General features: G+C 42.5%; 2 protein-coding genes across 6 annotated transcripts; both read right to left on the bottom strand.

The window, feature by feature from the left end:
* Positions 1–935: 935 nt before the first annotated feature.
* ildr2 (immunoglobulin-like domain containing receptor 2) lies at positions 936–14,241 on the bottom strand. Of its 4 annotated transcripts, none has more exons than XM_035604166.2 (10): positions 13,896–14,241; positions 10,336–10,665; positions 9,006–9,125; positions 6,803–6,859; positions 5,691–5,837; positions 5,426–5,587; positions 5,026–5,139; positions 4,242–4,443; positions 2,582–3,248; positions 936–1,516 (listed from the first exon to the last, which is right to left on the bottom strand). In XM_035604166.2, exons 1-10 carry the CDS (start codon positions 13,933–13,935, stop codon positions 1,481–1,483), a joined length of 1,875 nt encoding a protein of 624 aa, XP_035460059.1. In that variant the 5' UTR covers positions 13,936–14,241; the 3' UTR covers positions 936–1,480. The 4 variants fall into 4 exon arrangements, with proteins under 4 accessions (XP_035460059.1, XP_035460060.1, XP_035460062.1 ...); XM_035604167.2 differs by lacking the exon at positions 13,896–14,241 and adding an exon at positions 13,741–13,851; XM_035604169.2 differs by lacking the exon at positions 5,026–5,139.
* Positions 14,242–14,352: 111 nt separating this feature from the next.
* Positions 14,353–19,017, bottom strand: LOC118282779 (cell surface A33 antigen). Of its 2 annotated transcripts, none has more exons than XM_035604170.2 (8): positions 18,980–19,017; positions 18,835–18,888; positions 18,324–18,490; positions 17,458–17,671; positions 17,213–17,377; positions 17,002–17,118; positions 16,280–16,403; positions 14,353–16,185 (listed from the first exon to the last, which is right to left on the bottom strand). In XM_035604170.2, the coding sequence occupies exons 2-8, from the start codon at positions 18,884–18,886 to the stop codon at positions 15,561–15,563; spliced, it is 1,464 nt and encodes a 487-aa protein (XP_035460063.2). In that variant the 5' UTR covers positions 18,887–18,888; positions 18,980–19,017; the 3' UTR covers positions 14,353–15,560. The 2 variants fall into 2 exon arrangements, with proteins under 2 accessions (XP_035460063.2, XP_047193298.1); XM_047337342.1 differs by lacking the exon at positions 18,980–19,017 and having other exon boundaries at positions 14,353–15,842; positions 15,885–16,185; positions 18,835–18,973.
* Between the last annotated feature and the right edge of the window lie 1,422 nt (positions 19,018–20,439).

The raw sequence follows: 20,439 nt of genomic DNA, 5'->3' as shown, positions 1-20,439 counted from the left end.
TCTGTGTAATCTAAATGTAAATGTGGTGAAGCAGAGAAGCAGGTCAGTTTCACAGACACCAACGGTTTTCATTTATTCAGTTCTGGCAAACAGCCTGAGAGTGTAAAGTTCACTCTCGAGATGAATCACATTGAATGAGCGTTGTGACCATGTTTACATCTCTTATCCGGGACGTGGACCCCGGCGAGCTTTATCACTGACACAAAACAGGCCCATCTGAGCGGGACTCGAGTGCTCTCAGCCTCCTGAAGTGTCCTTGATATCCTGAGCAAAATACTCCACAAAATAAAAGCTTTGCCATCACCTCTGGGTTTAAAAAAAAATTAAATTCCTTTCTTGTCAGTGTCTAGAGAGGACATACAGTACTGGTGAGTATTTCTGGTTTCTTGGTTTCCAACATATTTTCACTGTAATGTGCAGAATGTGTCATGTTACTGTCTGTATTTACAGTAAATAAACAGCAGTAATGTACAAGGGTATATGGCCAGAGGTGGAGGGGCCCATTGTCTCCCATGTGTCCATGACTGTAGGTTCTTTGTACTTGCAAAACATCAGTACTTCATTTATTACACAGATTAATCATTGTGACTATTCATCAGAGAATAGAATAGGGGCTGTAAACATGAGTCATCACATATTTTACAGATGTGCCCCCCCCTCTTTAAATCTGTAACTCAGTCTTTCTTAACCGACACCCATTCACACCCCAAAATACTTTAAATAAACATTTTTTTAAGCACAACACATGCATTACACAAGTGGAGACTGTGGAGATAAAAGTTGCCAACAAAGCTCAAGTGTTTGCATGGCTGCGTATACTTGATAAGCTATTATTAAAAAAAACCCACAGGCTTTGTCCAAGGTACACACACATTATCAAACACGACAGCCACCCAAAGATTAATTAAAACATATTTACGTAAGACAGTTAAGACTTCAGTAAACTTTGCTTTATTAAAAAATTATTTAAGCAGTGCAATTTAAAATCTGCAGACAAATTCAAGGTACAGTACTCCCATACAGCACAACATCAACGACAGACAACTGCACCAATATAAAGTGAACCTGAGTTACAGTGAACAGTAATATGAAGACTGGAGGAAAAATAATGAGACAGTGGTGTTTCTGCTTAGTTTATACAAAAGGCCATTTGCAGATAATATTAAAAAAACAACACACATCTTGGCACTGGTATGAAGTGAATCCAGTCATGAAAATGTAACAAATAAGACATGTTGCACACATTTGTAGACCACACATGCAGAATATATACAGTAAAAAGTAAAGGCGTCCAGCACGGACAGAAAACGTCATGCACACACATTTTTTCATCCATTAACGTTTCAGTGCAGTTATGTCAGTGAAAGGAGTCAGACTTCATGTAGCTGATGGTCGGACAGTTATCTCCTCCTGCGAAGCGACAGGACGGTGTAAATGAACGGACTGGCGGTGCTGTGCAGATCGAAGCTGGGAAACCGTGTCACACTATGAGTGTGCCCCTGCTCGGTGCGCTGCTCTGTTAAGGAAAACACCAAGAGCCAGACATTAGAGGATTAAGCATTCACGCTCATGCAACGTTAGTTCAGCCTGATGATGTCTGAGGTATGGAAAGTTGTACTACAGTTCACAGAAATCATGCAGCTCAAGCCTTGTTAGTCACGACTGTAATACTGATTCCACATGTGATTTAGTCTTTTTGGATAAAGTGAAGCATTTGTAACACTGTGCTGGTTGCAAGCAAGGACAAGTGATACATGCATTCATTCATTCCATATTCATACAAATATGTTACAGAAACTAATATAAACTCACCAAGTTATTGATTCAGTGTTAAGACCATATATCTTTGCATGTACAAAGCATGAGAGACAATCAGATTATTTACATGATACTGTCAAAGTGGGTGCTGATCTCATTTATTTCGTACTGTCAACAAATCTCTTAAAAAAGATCAAAACTAATAATGTTTCTCAGTTTCTGTTTTGACCTCCCTAACCTCTCTGTAGTGTTTGGCAATTACTCTATTCATTCCTACTGCAGATGTACAGTAGATCCATGTTTTGTCTTTTATTATTTATTAGGTACGGTAGAGAGCCAACATTTGGGGAATTGGTGAGGTGAGATTAAGAAGGGATGTTCCACTTGGACTTGAATCGTGGATGTTGCCACAGGTAATTGGTTTGTCTGTTTGTTTGATAGCAGGATTAATCAACAAGTTATGGAGAGATTTGCATGAAAATTGAAAAAATGATCTGTGAGTGGTCATGTGAATCTACACACAGACCAATGGGAGATCCCCCTCTACCTCTATCTTCCTGTTGAGCAGAGCACAATTACACTTTCTACGAGAGTAACTGTGTGTTTTTAATAGTTTATGGACAATGATGCAGAAGAAAGGGCCCCATCAGGCTTTGGATTCTTTATTCACAGTTGGTTTTGGTCTGTTAATGGGATTCGTTGACAATAAGAAAAATGTAAAATATCAACAGCCTTATCCTGTAACTATTTACAGTACTTAGAAGCTCCTTTCCTGAGGAGCTGCAGAGGAAGAAAGTCCTTGTTCCTGCTACAAGTAACTCACCAGGTTTCGGTTCCTGTCTCTCTCCTCTCTGCCCCCCTGTAGTGTATGGGACATTCCCTGGTTTGGGCGGGTGTAAGAAAAAGGCCTCATGGCTGGTTCACTGGTCCTGTATCTCTCTGATCTGGGAGGTTCTGCAGTGCGGTACCGGTCTGCGGTCGGGTCAGCCCTGCGGTACCGCTCGGCCTCCCGCTCAGAGTACGGAGGCAAGGGGTCCTCCTCTTCCGGACGGTTGCTGGGCGACCTGCTGTAGTAACTATCGCTGCCCTTTCCTCTGGAGCTGCCTTTGGACGGAGTGTCACTGTCCTCGTCCACCCTACCGGCACATCTCTCTCCTCCCCGCCCCCTCGCCTTACTCTCCAGCACATTGTTGAGGTAGGCGTCGTCGTATCCTCTGCTTTGAGGTGGCCGAGATGGACGATCACTGTCCCATGTGTCCCTCCTCTTTTGTGGTAAAGGAGAGGGGCTGCGGCGCCCCCAGCCATCATCTTTTTCTCTGTAGGAACGCCTGGGAGGGCTGTGATCTCGATCATAGCCCCGGTCTGGAGGCTCGGCCCGTCGACAGCGGGAGCCATAAGACTGTGCAAATTCCTCCAGCTCGTCCAGGGAGCCGGTGCGCCCTCTTCTGCCCAGCGTCTTTCTCTTTAGGTGCTCTGAGCGAGTGTTCCACCTGCCAGCAAGTAAGAGCACACAACTCAGTCCACCACGACATTAGGGGTTTACAGTACACTTACACGACAAATAAGTAACTTCTTGAACACATCAAAACTGGAGCAGTCACTGTTCCAGACAGAGGCCCTCTCACCCCAGGTCTGGTGCTCTGTCTAGGATGGAGGAGATAAAATGTAGTGAAAAGAGCAAAGGGAGAAAGTGTGAAGGATGAAAGGACGTTGCAGTAGGCGGCGACCTAGTTATTGTGGGGACGGGTTAATGAGTGCAGAGAGGGGCCTTGAATCCATTGTGGGACAGGGATCTGCTGGATGTGTCACTGGTCATTGGAGTGAGAGCGTGTGAGCAGATGAGCGGCAGAGAACGATGAATAGACAGTGTTGAAGTTAACTGGACGTTATTGTCCCACTGGATGTGATGATGAAGGGGAAGGATCTGGAGCTGCAGCAGCAGATATAATGAGCAGCGGTTGGAGTCGCTATTTGAAATTTTTCATAGAAGAGATTGGCATGGTGCTCAAATGAGAGGTGCTGGGTTTGGGCCGAGGGGAGTTTTTTTATCACAGTTCAGATTGAGAAATCTGGCTTGCATCTGTGGTCTAGTTTCAGTGAGGCCGTTAGTCAGGGTGGGTGAGTAGCAGCTGGACACGCGTAAGCATATCAGGTCATCAGCATAGCAACTGAAAACAGTTGAAAGAAAATAAAGGCCTCGAATATAAAAGAGAGTAATTATATTTCCAGAGCAGCGTGTGCCAAAAGGTTGTGGAGGGAATTATCACAGGCACTTCATCTCCTGGAAAACTGCTACTTCTAGGAAAGGTTTGTTGATGTTTCCAGATTGGTGATGTCATGGTGCATGAGTGTCTTAGCTGTTCTATTGGTCTGTTCCAACAGGTCACGGTGAAGAACTAAAAATATTTCATGGGACCTTTATTCCTCACACATAAGCACACAAACACAATAAATGACACAGGGAACATCTTCTGAAATTGTACCTTCTGTCTAGTTCATCGTCCGAGAGGTTTCCCCTGTCCCGTCTGGGCCTGTGACGATGTGTAGGTGGAGCTGCTCTCACTACTGAATGGTCATCGAGATCCGCGATGGGCGGGAGCGCCTTCATTTGGACTGTCTGATAGGTGTGTCTGAAGTCTGCTGTCCCTCCATCGTGCAGAGAGCTCAGCTCTGATAGGCTACAGGCTGTTTGGACAGACACGTCAATGAAATCACATTTTACTGTTTTAAAAATACATTTCACAGTTTTCAGGTATGGTGTGAAGTGTTGCAATCTAACTTTTCAGAATAAGACGTGGTCAGATAGAAGTAGTGAATATTGTAGGTGTCTAGGATAGAAGCATGCTGCAGACTGACTATACAGTATATAATTATGACCTCTGATTACAGCTGACTGCAAATCACCGAGGTCTGACCACAAACTACTGTCACAACACAATTTAAAGGTTCATTGTCAGTTAATTGCTATTTTGAGATGGACTGTTTGTTGTTTTTTTCATGGGATTTGCTGACAATAACAAATATATCAAACTTAATTAGAGCACAGGAAAGAGGGACTGTACATATATCTCTTCCCTATTAAAAATGAGAAACATCTTTGAGCAGGGACAGTTAGATGTAATGAAATGAATGGATGGATGAGATGAAAACCAGGACTAGTTAATTTACCCAAACCATGCCCTTAAAAAAACACACACACACACACACACACACACTGTCACACTGCTACACAGATTACAAAAACTGGCCTCATCTGTGCAGGCTTACTTTTGAGAGCATCCATCTTGGCAGAAGGGAACTGAGCTAGCTCCTTCTCTATGTAGTACAGAACTTTCATTGATTCCTGGTCTGGACTGGCTTTCAGTCGATAACCACTGTGCACTGTGGATGTGGACACACACACACACACACCGTACAAACACACACAAACACAGCAACATACAATAATCATGCAACAAACATACATTCTTGAAGGCAAAAGATTAGATGTAAACAACCAACATGCACGGGGCTAACAGACATTTCTGTAGTTTCTTTGGCTTCAATTAAAGTTAGAGACAGACTTGAGGATGAGGGACGACAGATGAAATGAGGGTTAGTGAAGTCAGCGTTACTGAAACAGGCCGTTACAGAGCTTTCTCACATCTTTGCCCTTCACGACACTCACCTGCAGCCAGGTTATTCTCCACTGAGGGAATAGAGGAGATCTTTGGGTCCACGTGAGATGACGGGGCAAGAGGGACCACAGTAGGGACACCAGGAATGTAGTAGGGATACACAGGTACTGGGGCCTGTTGTCCACTCTTTGCCATCTTCCCTGCCTCATACACTGTACAGGTGAACATCAAAACAGTACACCTGTCAACGATGCACATGCGGTAAAGAAAGAAATGTTGAAACGTAATTCATTCAGTGTTTTTTTTGTCACTCACAGTGTCGTGGGCAGCAGCAGGTGTCAGGACAGCAGCAGCAGCGGACGTAGCAGCAGCAGGAGTGAGGACAACACTGACACCAGCAAATCCCCAACAGCAACAGGAACAAGATGCTGCCCAGGACTACAGATCCCACAAACGCCCATTCTGGAATCGAAACACAGACACACACGCATACACAGGTAAATATAAATACGGGGGGGGGAAAGAATTCTCTTTTCTAGCTCGCGCCAATGAATAAAATCAACAAGTCCTGTTGAAAATAAGATTTCAGTTTTCAAGTGTATGATTATCATTCCGATTGATGACAAAATGGAGGTTTTAACAAACACCCACGTATGCCAGACTTAATGTGGTAGAGAAAATGAAGATAATGAAAAAAAGGAAGATAAAAGAAATATATATTTTCTAAACTGTCCTTTTAAAACATCTATCAAAGCTTCCAAAGTGTCTCATTGAGGCAACTGAATTTACCTCACATAAAGGTGCAGCATTTTAATTTTTTACCTCCCAATAAAGTGGTCTTGACAATCAGACAAAACTCAGTTTGTTTAATTGGCACCAATGGAGTACAATGTCATCATAAGAAATGTGAGACACACTACAGCTACAACTCTCCTATACAACCATGTTCTGTTTCTATTTCCAAAAACATATCCAAAAAACCTCAGCGTACTTAAAAAGAAAACTTTAGCAGATCTCCAGAGAACTCTTAAGTGACTGTTATCCATCATCACATCTCTTGAACCTTCAGACTCTAACAACACACTTCCTCAGGACGTGCTGCCAACCGAAATCCACTCAAAACCCCCCTGTGAGTCAACACATATCCCCTGTGGAGTTCAAATAATGACCAGAGGTAAAGCATAAGCAATGTATATCTGTGAATTCTGTTTTATGTTGTTTCAATAACCTATTGACTGTGTTAATATTCAGGTTGGGTTAGATCTTCTAACTGTCAAATATTTCGTCAGTCACAAACACTGGATGAAAGTTTCCTTTGTTAGTCAAAGAGAGTTTTGTTTAGTGAGCGAGAATTAAAAAAGTAGGCAGCATTAGGGAAGCTAGAAGAGGCCAGGTACTGAGACAAAGGTGCAAGTGAAGTGCCGTACCTGGCATAATCTCCACATCAAACTCAGGTAGGAGATCGTCCCGCTCACCTGTCCTGCCTGCAGAGAGAGGGAGAGCACAGGTGAAGGCCGGCCAAGGAAGCAAGAGGCAAGAGACTCAAAAGGTCAGGCAAAATAGGAAACTTGGTAGCAGAGCAAGGTAATAAAATATGATGCTGCAAAGCTTCCAAGAAGTGCTTTCAAAACCACAAACCTATAAGCATGAGACAAAAAGCGATGTAAGTCAGAGTTCAGAGCTCAAAGGTCAAACGTATTTTACTTTGACTCTAATTTTAGGAAGAGGCCCTCAAAAGTGCATCAATGAATGCACGTGCTGCCGTGTTACATGCACACAGACACACAAACACCCACACATTAAGAGACTCTGCCAACAAAGGCACAGGGTGTGTGTGCGGACGAAGAGGGGGTTTTGGAAACTGGGGCACGTAAGGATTCTAGGGCAACAATTTACCACGGGAGTACATCGAAAAATGTCCCACAAGTTTTTGGTTGTACAACAATGTCTCTTTGTGCTTTGTAAGATAAACAGGTCAAATTGAAGAGAACAAAAAAAATCGAGGCATTCAGATGCAGAAAAGAAAAAGACTAAAGGTGTTTATGTTCCCACTTATGTTTAACGTGATGTGGCAAAAAAAGAGACTATAATTATGGAAAAGACCAGTCACTGTCTGATCTGTCTGACTACAGGGAGACTAAAACCCCACAGGCAGTCAGTTTATAGACTGTGCTGAGTATGCTGTTTCTAGGATCGAGGGGGGGAAAATGGCAATACCCCTCCCTGATAAAATAAGTAATCTTGCTGCCCCTGGCCTGGCCCACTCATCTACATACCACGAGGCTCAGTAACAGCGAGTAACCTGAGAGAGCTGAGGAGCTATGCAGGCCTGAGAGGGAGGGAGGCAGTGAAAGACACAGGGAGAGCGTGGAAGGGTCGAGGAATGAGTAATGGTGCGAGTGCAGATGAAGATTTTGCAAGAAGAAAAGGAGGGAGGGAGGGAAAATTAATCCAAAAGAAAGATTAAACCAGAGGTTAGAGGGGATGGAGAGAGAAGAAACAGTACAAGTTGGTGCTTGTGAACACTAGTTCGGTCTTCTGCTGAGGGTCAGATGAGAGGATTGACAGCCGTCTCCTATTTGAACAGTGAAAGATGCTTGATGCTGAATCTAATGCTCAGCAAGACGGTGAAAACTTCCGGAAATGCCGATCTGGCTCTGAAGTGATTTTACACACTTTCTAATTTTCAACTTTGTAGCTGCACGATGACAAAGCTACTGTAAAAAGAACCCGTTCCAATAACCCAGTGTAGTCTTGTTATTCTCACAAGTTCTAGCCCCCCCCCCCCACTCACTCCTTTCATCTGATTATAATCAGATTAGCACACAGACGAGGAGGGCCGTGCAGACTTTAATACCAGCTCATCATGTCCGCGTTAATTTAAAGGAAGAAAATCTTCTTTGGGGGAACTTTCAGATCACGATTGTTGTGAGAGTTTAGCCAGGATTTCTCCCTCCTCTACCTCTCTCTTTCTCCCCCTTCATGCCTGCACTAGCACCAGCAGCAACCCTTAACGTCCTCCTGTCTCCTCTGAAAAAAAAAAAAAAACCTGTCGCCATGGTAACGGCTTAAGGAGTGGCTTCGGCAACAATGGTCTCTCAACAGTTTCTCTCTCGGCGAGTGGACATGTGACAGTAGACGGTGAATCTCCGACCTTTAGCACTGAAACGTTTGCGGTTCGCCGTAGGTTCAAGAGCTCGGTATAATCATTAATCAGCAACGAGCTGTTACAACGTGCAAATGTAACACACCCAAAACGCTGTGCGGCTGAAAATATGATCCCATGTAGTCGTTTGAGCTGCACGACCCTGACATTCATGGTGTCCGACCGACTTAAGATGTACCCTAAAGTACAGTCCAGCCAACGTGCATGAACAATAGAGTCTGTCGTGGGCGCATGTAAAGAGGCAAATACCATTAGGCCGTCTCCATGGAAGCAGTTGTTTGAACAAACGGGCAACAAAAAGCAGTTTCTACAACCTTTGCTAAGAAATGAATGGACACTTTGCTGAGTTAAATATGCAAACAAACAAATAAACAAGGAAAACTGTACAGCCAACCGACCATGATCTGGCTCGGGGGTGTACTGTCATTCCTTTGGTAGAAAAGTTGAGTACAGTATAGGCATACCTAGCACGAGTAACTCCAGCTGGCCCTCATTCTTCCCCTCCAGATCGTCAGCAATAATGACTTTACAGAAGTACACGCCACTGTCGCCCCACTGCAGCTCCCCGATCCGCAGGTCTGCTTCTGCACAAAGAGAAGAAGAAAAAAGGTAACGTGCACTGTGAGAGGTGGAAATGGTATTTAATCGATGCATCTTGCAAATTCAAATGATCCTCTGTAGAGCATTGCTTCCATTTAATGAGAGTTGAAGACCAAACACTACAAAATGAAACACTTTTGTGATCAATGAATTGCCTGTACTTACTCACTTTTGTTTCTTTCAGTAATTCTATCAAGATGTTTCCTTTAAATAGTGCTCAGTTGTAAGTTTGTAGTGACCTGACCTTTTTTCTTTCCTTGGGAATGTCATTTTCTGTCACATTTATCTCGATACCATTTTATATAATATAATATTAATATATATATTAATATTTCAGCACACTAAAATGACTCCTCTTTAAATTTCTAATCACACCAGTGTGCGGGTGACACAGACATCTGTTTATTAATGTATCAATACATAATAAACCTTGCACAAGGAAGCACATATTTATGGCGTTTCTTTTAATTGGAGATGGATCTGTTGATCACTTTTCAGATTAATAAATCGTTTGGTGTCTAAGAATTTCAGAAAATTTCGAGGCCCCAGAAGACTTCTTCAAACTGTTTTGTCCGAATAACAGTTAAAACACAAAGATACGCAATGCAATGATATAAAAAACTATTCCCCAAGTTGGCGAAGCTGGAAGCAAGGAAAGCACACCATCTTTTCTTGTATTAATTACTTGAATTATTATTCAGTTCTCAAAATAACACTAAATTGATCAGCATATTACTTCAGCGATAATTTAATCAAGCAAAATTCAGAATGTTAACAGCTTAACAACAAGACAAAGCTTTTTTTTGTAGGATTTAGTAATGACCAACAATTGATTTATCATGTCTGTATTATTTTACTGTATTGAATGACGACAGGAGAGCATTGTTGAATGTGATCTGTTCCAGTGAGACTTCTGGATAGAGGACGGCTGTTCTGTCTTGATAAGGCTTGAGGTTTAAAAGGAGTCCATGCACGAATGGGAGTGAGAGCAGGAGGTGGTGACTGTATGAATGTGTGTGATGCCTGCTCTATTGTTGGACAAAGACAAAAGACGTTTATTTAGAGAACAGGAAACACAGTCAGCTACGATTCCTGCTCAGGGATGAATCTCAGGGTGCAGAGGTTACACAGCTGCGGCAACCCTTTTTCGATAAGTCTAGTCTTTCGCATAGAGGACAAAAATGATCCCATTACTGTTTACGATGGCGATGTCTCTGCCTTTGTAGTGCTCGGCCAGCGTCATGGAGGCTCCCTGCGCCGAGGCCACAACCCGAACGGTCCGGCTGTTGTCGGAACACTCCAGGTGGGAAGTGGCTCCGAGATCGGACGCCTGCACGCCCAGACTCTCCGGCAGGGTGAAGGACTCTCGCGTGCGGTCGCGACAGTAGGACTTGTACCACCACTGCACCACCGGGTTCTGGATGGAGCCCGTTTGGTACTGACACGGGAGGACCACGGACTGGAAGAGCATCGCAAACCGCTGCTTCTCCCGCACCGTGACATGGACACCATTACACGCACACACTGGCGCAGACAAGACAAACAGGGAGAGAAAGGTGGCAATTAGTCGACGTATCTTATAGTGAAGCTAACAAACGACAGACACAAACACAAGCCTTTAGTCTAATGTCTTTGAATTTTCAGCTCTAATTAATTTGCCTGTTTATTATGTATAAAAAGCTAAAAAAAGAACAGAATACAGCTTTTTCACACCTGTGAGTCCAGACCAAGGTCCAAGCCGAGGCTCGTGTCTTTGTTACGTTGTTGACATTTGATCTGGTTAGTTTTGACAAGTTTGACATACGTACGCCGTGACGCCATCACCTACTTAGTCTTCCTATAAGACTGCTAAGTCTTCCTATAGATATCGTTCAAACGTATCTGAGATGAAGACTGCACTTAAAAAGTTTGTCTTTTGTGGTACCACGCCTCATTTTAGCTTCCCTTTTACGCTTCTTATTCCAAGGTTTAATGCTGTCTCAACTTCCTGCAATTGGTCCGAAAGTCCGACCTATCTTTCACAATGCAAAGGAACAGAACCATGGTTCAGTTTGATCTGGAACAAGACCGCCTCATCATTCTGTACAAAAATTATTGGTCGAAGCTAATATGGCACTAAAAAGACTTTGAGAGATACCCATTTGCTGAGCGCTCAAGTTGGCTTTCGCTGAAATGTATTAATCACTTTTGCACAGAATGAGTATGGCGGATTTTGTCCCCTTCAGTTAGGAAGGCATGCCTTCTCAGACGGTATGAACTGGAGGCACAATAACCTCAGTGTGATGTAATGCAGCAAGGTATTTGTAATATATTTAGTCTACCTTTGTTGATAACAAAATGGGGTGGACAAAATATCACATGGCTGTTGCATTACACCACATCAGTTTGAGCTATTTGAGTGTGCTTGAACAAGATGGCCACTGAGCGTAGACAAAAACAGTTGAAAGACTGGAGGAGGATGTGTATGATAACATCTCGATCGCTGCAGAAACAGCTGCGCTTCTTGTTTGTCTGCACAGATGATTCATGGTGATTCTACACCGGGGAGATACTGTAATATCCGTCATATAAAAGATGGGAGAAAACAAAAGGAAGACAGATTAGGTGTGTGTGTGTGTTGGGGGGGGTCTGTACCAGGGTCAGGAAGGTCAAATTCCAGTGCGTGTGGGGGGCTGGGAGGCCTTTGGTGAGGCAGGGGGTTGTCATCACAGAGGGAGGGGAGGGAGCGGCGAGACCCTTGTGGGTGATTTCTGCGAGTCATATTAGCTCTAGGTGGGGCAGGAACTCGCTCTAAACATTTCTCAGGAGACGGGAAATCAAAACAAAAGCAAGTGCTTCTCCTTTGGACCAGTAAGAGAAGCCCATACATTGACACATGTCCGAGTTCCCTACTAAAATGAGAGCAGGCCTGGCTCTTTCCAGGCCACCAAGGGACAGCAGCTTACTACAGTATCATTTTCATTATCCATAAATTGCAATGCTGCAATGATTAGTCGATTAGCCGATAAGTGGATAGACAGAAAGACAATGGCCCGCTATTTTGATAACCACGTCATTTTTCAAGTAAAGCAGTTATCAAAATTGCTGTGGAATATTTCTGTCTGGTGACTAATTGATTATCGACGGACTGTATCAACTCCAGTCTCACGGTGAGTCTCCAAAGAGAGCCTTTGTCCGTTTAATGACATTCAGAGCCCAGTCTTGATGAGCATCACTCGGTCTCTCTAATTTCTCTAATAAACAACGATGGTGATTAAGCCAAATGATTTTACAGGATGAGATAACGAGAGGAGGGGCGACCGAGCTCCTAAATTCCTCCCATGAGAGAGCATTGGTCTTCCCTTTGTTTCCTTTTTTTCACGGGCCAGTCCATTGTTAGGGCCTCCCCCCTCCTGTCCCACTTGAGGAACGGAGGGGGGGTCAGAGACTCCCAACCAATGGGAGTATCCGGCCTCGTCCAGCTGGGTGTGCACAGACCAATTATCTGCCAGAGATTTAAAACCAAACAGTAACTGCATGAATACCGTCAGTCCGAGGTGAGAGACCGGGGAAACAAACATTAACTGCTGGATGCGTCACATTTAACCATTGTTTATGTGAAGCTCACATCAGGTGTGACTCACTGTAGGTTAATGGACAGGTAACAGACACAGCAGACGGTCTCCTCCTCCACCTGCATACAGACTATGGGCCTCAGTTGTTTAAACAGTGTGTGTTCACAAGTGTGTTCCAGGTCAGAGCTCTGCTGCTGCTGCTCGTTTCCTGCACACCATCAGACTTTTCCTCTCCAAAGCTGTGACATTTCCTGCCTTTTCTGTGTCATGCATTCCTTCACATTGACTCAATGCCCCCCCCCCCACACACACACACACACTGATAAGAGTGGATATAGTCTCTGTGTTTGATGAATGATTTCAACGCAGTTACAGCAAACTCAGGGGAGTCTGTGAAAAGGTAACGTTCATTGTCAGGAGTGCATTTCTCCCAGATGGATCATCACAAGTCAATATATTTTTAGATCAATTGCGCACTTTGTTGTTGAGGCATTTTCTTGTACTTTTTAAGATGCGAGTTTGCAGCGACTTGTGCCCTTCATTTTACCCGAGGATTGGGCTGATTCCTTGTCGATTTACCTGCGAGTTACTATGATTTTTTGATTGTTTCGCCTATAAAGCCTGATGTAATATTACACAAATGGACGATTTTATTGAACCAATAGTTTAAAAACTCAAAAAATATTCACTCAACAACCATGAAAGACAGACAAAAAGGTCAAATCTCCAAATCTAAATAGATGAATCAATGATGGATTATTATTCATTTACTATTGATTCATACGGGACATTTTACCAAAAATTACCAACCCATATGGAACATTATCATCATATCTGAAGAGATATGATGATACTATAAGATACAGCCAACACAATATTAATCACCACACACAACACATCCCAGAGGGATTACCAGGGTTGCCCCATAAAACCCCCTCATGTGTTATATCAATTCGTTAAAATGGGGCGAACCATTTCTGTGAATAACATAATCAATCACACTCAATTCACACAAATAGATTATGAAACAAAAAAGAACAAGCACTTCACTGCAGCTTCGGTCAACGGACCCGTTCAAAGTAACGGTGCCTCTCTGGGATAATGGAGCAGTGAGTTTATAGGATCAACCTGTTGCGCTGTCGTCGTGAGACGCAACACTTTGGTAACGAGGACACACACATTGACAGAAACAAGACTCACGTGATGCTCCCAGGAAAACCGCCAGCTGGTAAAAGTTCATTATGGTGTCCGTTTTCAAAGTAAAGTGCAGTTTATCCGCATGTTGCTAATAAAAAAAATTAAAAAAAATCTCGGTCCGCTGAACTGCGGCGAACAGGCGCCAGACTGCGACTGCGTAACGGGACTGTACCACTTTACGCACGGGAGGTGAGTCCCGGCACAACACCACCTCCACCACCCGCACCGAGAACTGACAACTTCATCTGCTGCTCCGTGCGGGGAACACAAGAGGGAGGTCCGGGGAGTTTAGTTCATCGGCTGGAAGCAGGGGTTTTTTTGAAACTCTTTTCCCTGCAGCGAGGGGAAGCAGCGGTGACCTACTGCGCAACGGAGAGAGGTCTGCCCGGCGAGGAGGGGGGGCATTGTGTGGTGGGAGTCTTTAAGGAATTTTTAATACTACTGCACACAAACGACAACATCTCACCTACTTATCTTTATTGAACTCGATTTGATTTAGCTTCATATAATCTTACATTTCATGAAAATCATTCATTATACAGAAGAAATAAAGGTCAAAAAAAAAATACAAAAGACAAAATGTCATCATCGAATCGTGGCTATACAAACACGTTTGCCACACACGTTAAAAAAGTTTGTAAAAAGTGAAATATCATTAGTTTTGATCATAAACACACACTTAAAATCAAAGATCATGTACAGAGTTTACATGGTAGAGTGAGAAGAATATCCATAACACCCTGAGACAATATTTTCACAACAATGCCGCAAAAAAACTGCAATAGACGGGTGGTCTAAATGTGCAGGGCAAAAATGTATTAGTGATTTAGTGGCGTTTCAAGACCAACTTGCTTTTCCTGAGATTTGGGCATTTAAAATAACACACAAACACAACATTCATGCAAAAAAAAATCATCCTTAAAAAAGGAAAAATTTTCTCTGCTTAACCTTAGGTAAGATCAGAGGAGTTTCAACGGGTTCAGCAAAGCAGACAATTGCCTGTGAGAAGCCCCTTTAAATTCTATGATCAGCTATTTACAGAAGACTGCAGCGACACCATGGTGGGAAACCTCCTAACAAGGCCCCTGGTTCAATGTCGGCCCCCCCACGTCCTTTTCGCCTGGGGCCCCCAAAGACTCTTAAAACGCCTCTGGGTACGATCTTCCAATTAAATATGTGATACATATGTTAACAGCGCCGTCACTTCCTTTCAGGAATCGTAAATGAATTTTAACGCAGGCGAACATCTTTTGGCGTCTGTATCATGGTATTCTCCAGGACCCGTTAATACTAATTTAAATCAAATGTTGTTTCATTCAGGTCACACTAAACTGATGAAGTGTATAAGCACACTGTGACTGGTGTGCAGGGTCAAGTTAATTTGATTCATGCAAATCTTGCTAACGACTATATTTTCCTCATGTCTTGATAAATTCAGTGCTGTCCATCACATCAAGGGTCATGTCAGGTTTGATGAATAATATTGGTCAAGCACAATGTCTGTTTTAATTAAAGCTACGAATGGCTTCTTAAAGTAGAATCTATGGCATTGGCGAGAATGTGCAAATACATTTTACTGCTCTTTCTGAGTGGGCATTTTAGCTACCAAGCCATGTGCACATCAAAATAATTATAAGTGCATTCAGTAACACAAGGTTATCCCTATGATTATTCATCATGACCGTAATCGAGACGATCCCGACTGCCACGGTAGTGATCGCGTTGATCGTCAAGTCGATCGCGGCTGCCACGATATTGATCGTCAAGTCGATCGCGGCTGCCCCGGTAATGATCGCGTTGATCGTCAAGTCGATCGTGGCTGCCCCGGCGTTGTTCGTCAAGTCGATCGCGGCTGCCCCGGGAACGATCACGTTGGTCATCGAGCCTCTCGCGACTTCCACTATGATACTTGGCTTTATCATCGAGGCGATCGCGACTTCCACTATGATACTTGGCTTTATCATCGAGGCGATCGCGACTTCCACTATGAAACTTGGCTTTATCATCGAGGCGATCGCGACTGCCACCGTAGCGATCGCGCTGATCGTCCCGGTAACGTCGAGTATCAATGTCACTGCCCTTGCCGCCATCCGTTACTTTACTACTACTATAACTGTGTTGATCATCCTCCAACTTGTGCCCAGTCATCACTACGATACGATTGTTTTGTGGAGCAGCGTCTTTGTCTTCAGTTGGTTTATACTGCTTTGTCTCGCTTCTTGACTTGGAATCCAGGTACGGCTCTCCGGCTTCAGGAGCATCTCCGTCATAAAACTCCATTTCTCCAGGAGCACTAACAGACAAACAGCGACACTAATAATCAATACCACATCTACTATAAGCGGTGTTGCCAGTAGCATAGATATACAGGGCATACAAATACATACCCCCCGGCATATTCGTCCTTTTTGCCCTTCTTGCGGCAACAACAGAAGACGATAAACGCCAGAAGCAGGAGACCTGCAAGGAGTCCTCCAACTATACCTGCAATGGACGCCTCATTCATGCTGCCTGGGGAAAAAAGTAAATGCAACAAGATTGTATTACCCCTCACCATTCGTCCACCATTCACAGATTCAGTAGCCATTTTGAACTCATGTGCTGTACACATTCGGAGGCTAAGCGTGTGAATCTTTAAAGCTGCGTTAGTTGTGATTTTTGGCCACTAGAGGGCAGCAGAGTAAACTGAAACCACATACTTGATGCACTAAGGATTTTTAAGAATAACTGCCCCCATGAGCTGTACATACCTGAAACCCAGCAACAGTTGATTGGCCTAATGCCAAACAACAATGAGGCTTGTTTGTAGAAAACCCACATGCATTTGATGAATTTAAGTCCGATAATCAGGTGAATATCTGGCATTTGTTGAGCCGCCTGCTGCTAACTTTGTCTGCCATTTGGTGCATGTTGGAGTACAATGAGTTTATAAGAGTTTTTGTGATGAAGACTGCTGCTGGAAACAAAACTGAAGGAAGTGCAAAAGGCACTTTACCTGAACTAGGCTATACAGGTTCAGAGGAGCTGAGTAGAGCTGCAGAATTAAGTGAGAGTTATCTGAGGGCATATTGTGTAGAGTTGAGCAAGTACTACACATTTTAGCACTCACCAGGCACCACAGCTAGGGTAAAGTTGCAGGCTGCAGAACCGACTTGATTTGTTGATGTGCAAATGTAGAACCCCGACATCTCTCTCGAAATATTGAAGAGGGACAGAACTCCTTCCTCTGCAACATAGACGATGAGCCATTTGTTCATTCTTTATATTGACACTGATGAATGGAAAAACACACTCTCGGGCAGTGCCTTAAAGTAACATACTTTCAGCTGTCTTCGGGGGAAATTGTCTGGGAATGTTTTCAACACTTAAGCTCTTCCATTCATAGACAGGTTTCGGGGATCCCTCCTCAGACCTGCAGGTGAGGGCGATGTCGTGCCAGTACTCTGCCTTTCCCTGAAGGCTGCAGATCGGTGGGGAGGGAGGCACTAAAAAAGAAAATGTAATGTAAAAACTAACAGTAACTCTATTTACAAGAGAACTGTGTTGATTTAACATCAACTCTCACCCAGGACCAAAAGGGAAGTGGAGGCAGCTGTTGTTCCCTCATCGTCATTGGGGATCATGACGCTGCACTGGAAACGGCGGCTATCAATCACGGTCACCTTGGTTAAGGTGAGTGTGCTCACATGTCTGCTGAGGTCAACCTCCAGAGTCGCTCTGCCTTCATAGGCCGGTGCAATGTCGACCGGATTATTCATAAAGTAGGTGCCCACGGATTCCTAGAGAGATAAACATGTTTTACAAAGATGTCTGTATCGATATAATAATACAATATACTAACAACGTTGGCTCAATATTCAAGATAACTGTACATCAATAGTATAGTGAGAGTATGTCACCATGACATACTGTACAAGGACAGAGGGTGTTAAATGCTATACAGATTGCAAAGCATATTGTTATACCTGCACATGCCTGAAACAATTGGGGAATGAATCAAAGAATATAGTGTTGATTGATGTTAAACGTTTGTAATCCTCTAACTTCTGCTCTTGTGCCATTAATAGGTCAACATTTTAATGAGTCCAATATTTGCAAAACTATGAAATTCCCACCAGTGCATAGTCAGCTCTAGATAATTAAAATTTAAAACAAGTCAGACTAGATTTTAAATCAAAATTAGATTTATATCTACGTCTACCTATTTGGCAGACACTTTTACCCCAAGCAATTTACAAATGAATAAATATAAGATTGTCACACTTGGACATAAAGTTAAGTTTGCGGTGAACTTGAATTTATTAATGAAATCAACGGGCAGCTTTTCAGTAAGTGCCCCCTTTTCCTTTTTAGGGAGGTGATGTCACAACTTTAACATGAAAATATTCTATTTTATTCTTAAAATTGCTGGCAGTTATTTTAGCCTCTCACCATTGGATTATCAATATTGTCCGGGTCAGCATCCCATTTGACGACGATTGTGGTGAAGCCTGGTTTGGCCGGGATGAAGGAACAGGTCAAGGTAACGTCGCTTCCACTTGTTACCGTGTATTCACTCTCTGGAATAGACACCTGTAAGCTCCTGCAGCAGGGCAGCACTGAAACAAAAAGGAATACATAGTAACAGACCTCCTGTCTAATCCCTTGACAATTTATTTATTTTCTTCACAAAAATAAATGACGTTGATTGAAACTGACCAACTCAAACCACACTATGTTTGTGGTATTAAGTACATAATACACACAAAAATAAATAGAAATAAATAAATAGAAATGCAACAAATGGTTTTAACTACAGGTATCTTTTGAGTGAAACTAAATCCTTCTTCCGGTTGAGTAGCAAGACGACGGATTAATGATTAACACCGGTAATAAAACACACAGAGGTGTGGTACAGTAGTAGTTCATAGAAAAGAGAAAGAAGAAGAAATATAAAGTCTACCTGTGAGTATCACAAACAGCTTTCGCCATCCAACCATCCTCTTCGTAATCATCGCTGTACAAGGAAAAAAACATCCAACAATTATAAATTATAAAACTGATGCTCTCAGTCCAAGAGAAAGAGAGAGAGAGAGAGCCTGCCTAACCTTCACCATGAACTTCCAGGTACAGACAGAATGACTCTTCCAGGTAATAAGTCAACGGCTATGGGTCACATGTCACCAGAGGGCCAATCATCGATCTGTCATTCCCTCGATTAAAATGTATTGGAGATGAATGTGATAAGGAGGGGGAAGTACAACAAAAAATGCCTTATAGTGTGTGTTCAATTTAAAATATACAGATAGAGAAAGGTAGACTTTAAATTGATCTCTGATCCATCGATGTAATCGACAATTAAGAGCAGCATATACATATTTAATAAATATTTTGTAACCAAGCACTGTAGCCGCAAGAATATATAAGTGTTTATTAATATATTTGCTAACAAATATATCTTCTCTTATGGACACCCATTGATAGAGGTTGTGTATACAGATAATACAGATAATAAATGAATAGTAAAATAATATAAAATGTGTCTTAATATATGTTTTGCCACTCAAAGAAAATGTATCATTTCCATAGTAAATAACTGAAACTATTATCGATTCATAGTTTTAAAAATAAAATACATGAAATAGAAATTGAGTATCATAAGGGAGACATGCTGCCAGAAACAGTGTTGCCAATTCGTTAAATTAGTTTATTACATAACTTACTAATGTCAGCTAAAATTCTGTATTTAAAAACAATAAAGCTAAATCAACAATTTAAACTGATCACAGTCATCAACTAGTTCAGTGGATTTTTACCTTCCCACAAAGTTAAATTGTGTTGTTTGACCTGCAGGTGGCAGTATTGTCCTGAACAGTATTGACTCCGCCTGCATTCATTACAAAAAGAGTATCACTTATCTCTATTAGTAGTACACCCAAAATTAAAAGATTAGAAATGAAACTGGACAGGTCATTCAGTTTGACCCTGTTACTAGGCAGAAGGTGTGGACTGCAGCTGAACCTCAAGCTTATGGTTTGGTGTTCAAATATGATGTTCATGAAACTCTCTCCTCTGACACTGGAAGATGTGGCCTTAACTCTGGGCAATGATGCAATCTTTGGCAAACACGTCAACTGTCTTGAAGCAGTCAGTCCATCATGAGCTTTATGTTAAGCCTATAAAAGACAGACTACCCCACTTTAACCGTTAGTTGTGTGAGAGACAAAAAAAATCCCATGTCTCTGCATTGGGGAGATGCGACACAAACATTAAATTTAAATTATTAAAAAATATATTTAAAAGTATGGATTCTGCTGATTCTGTGATGTTATTAAATGACAAAGTGGAGCTAGTTTTTTACTGCTTTCTACTAAATTACAGTTTGGTAGTTTGGTTCCACAGTTCCCAACCTTGGGACTGGCACCCAGAAGGTCTCAAGAAGAAAAAAAGTTCTACTACACAAATATACAGTCAATTAATTTTTTTTATTTAGTACAATGTTACAGTAGACTTATCTGTAAACTGTTTTCAGAATTCTATTACTGTAAACCGGACATTTTTGTTTTCT

This window comes from Scophthalmus maximus, chromosome 14, assembly GCF_022379125.1.
Source record: "Scophthalmus maximus strain ysfricsl-2021 chromosome 14, ASM2237912v1, whole genome shotgun sequence".
Classification (NCBI taxonomy): Eukaryota; Metazoa; Chordata; class Actinopteri; order Pleuronectiformes; family Scophthalmidae; genus Scophthalmus; species Scophthalmus maximus.
This window is presented reverse-complemented; position numbering and strand designations above follow the sequence as displayed.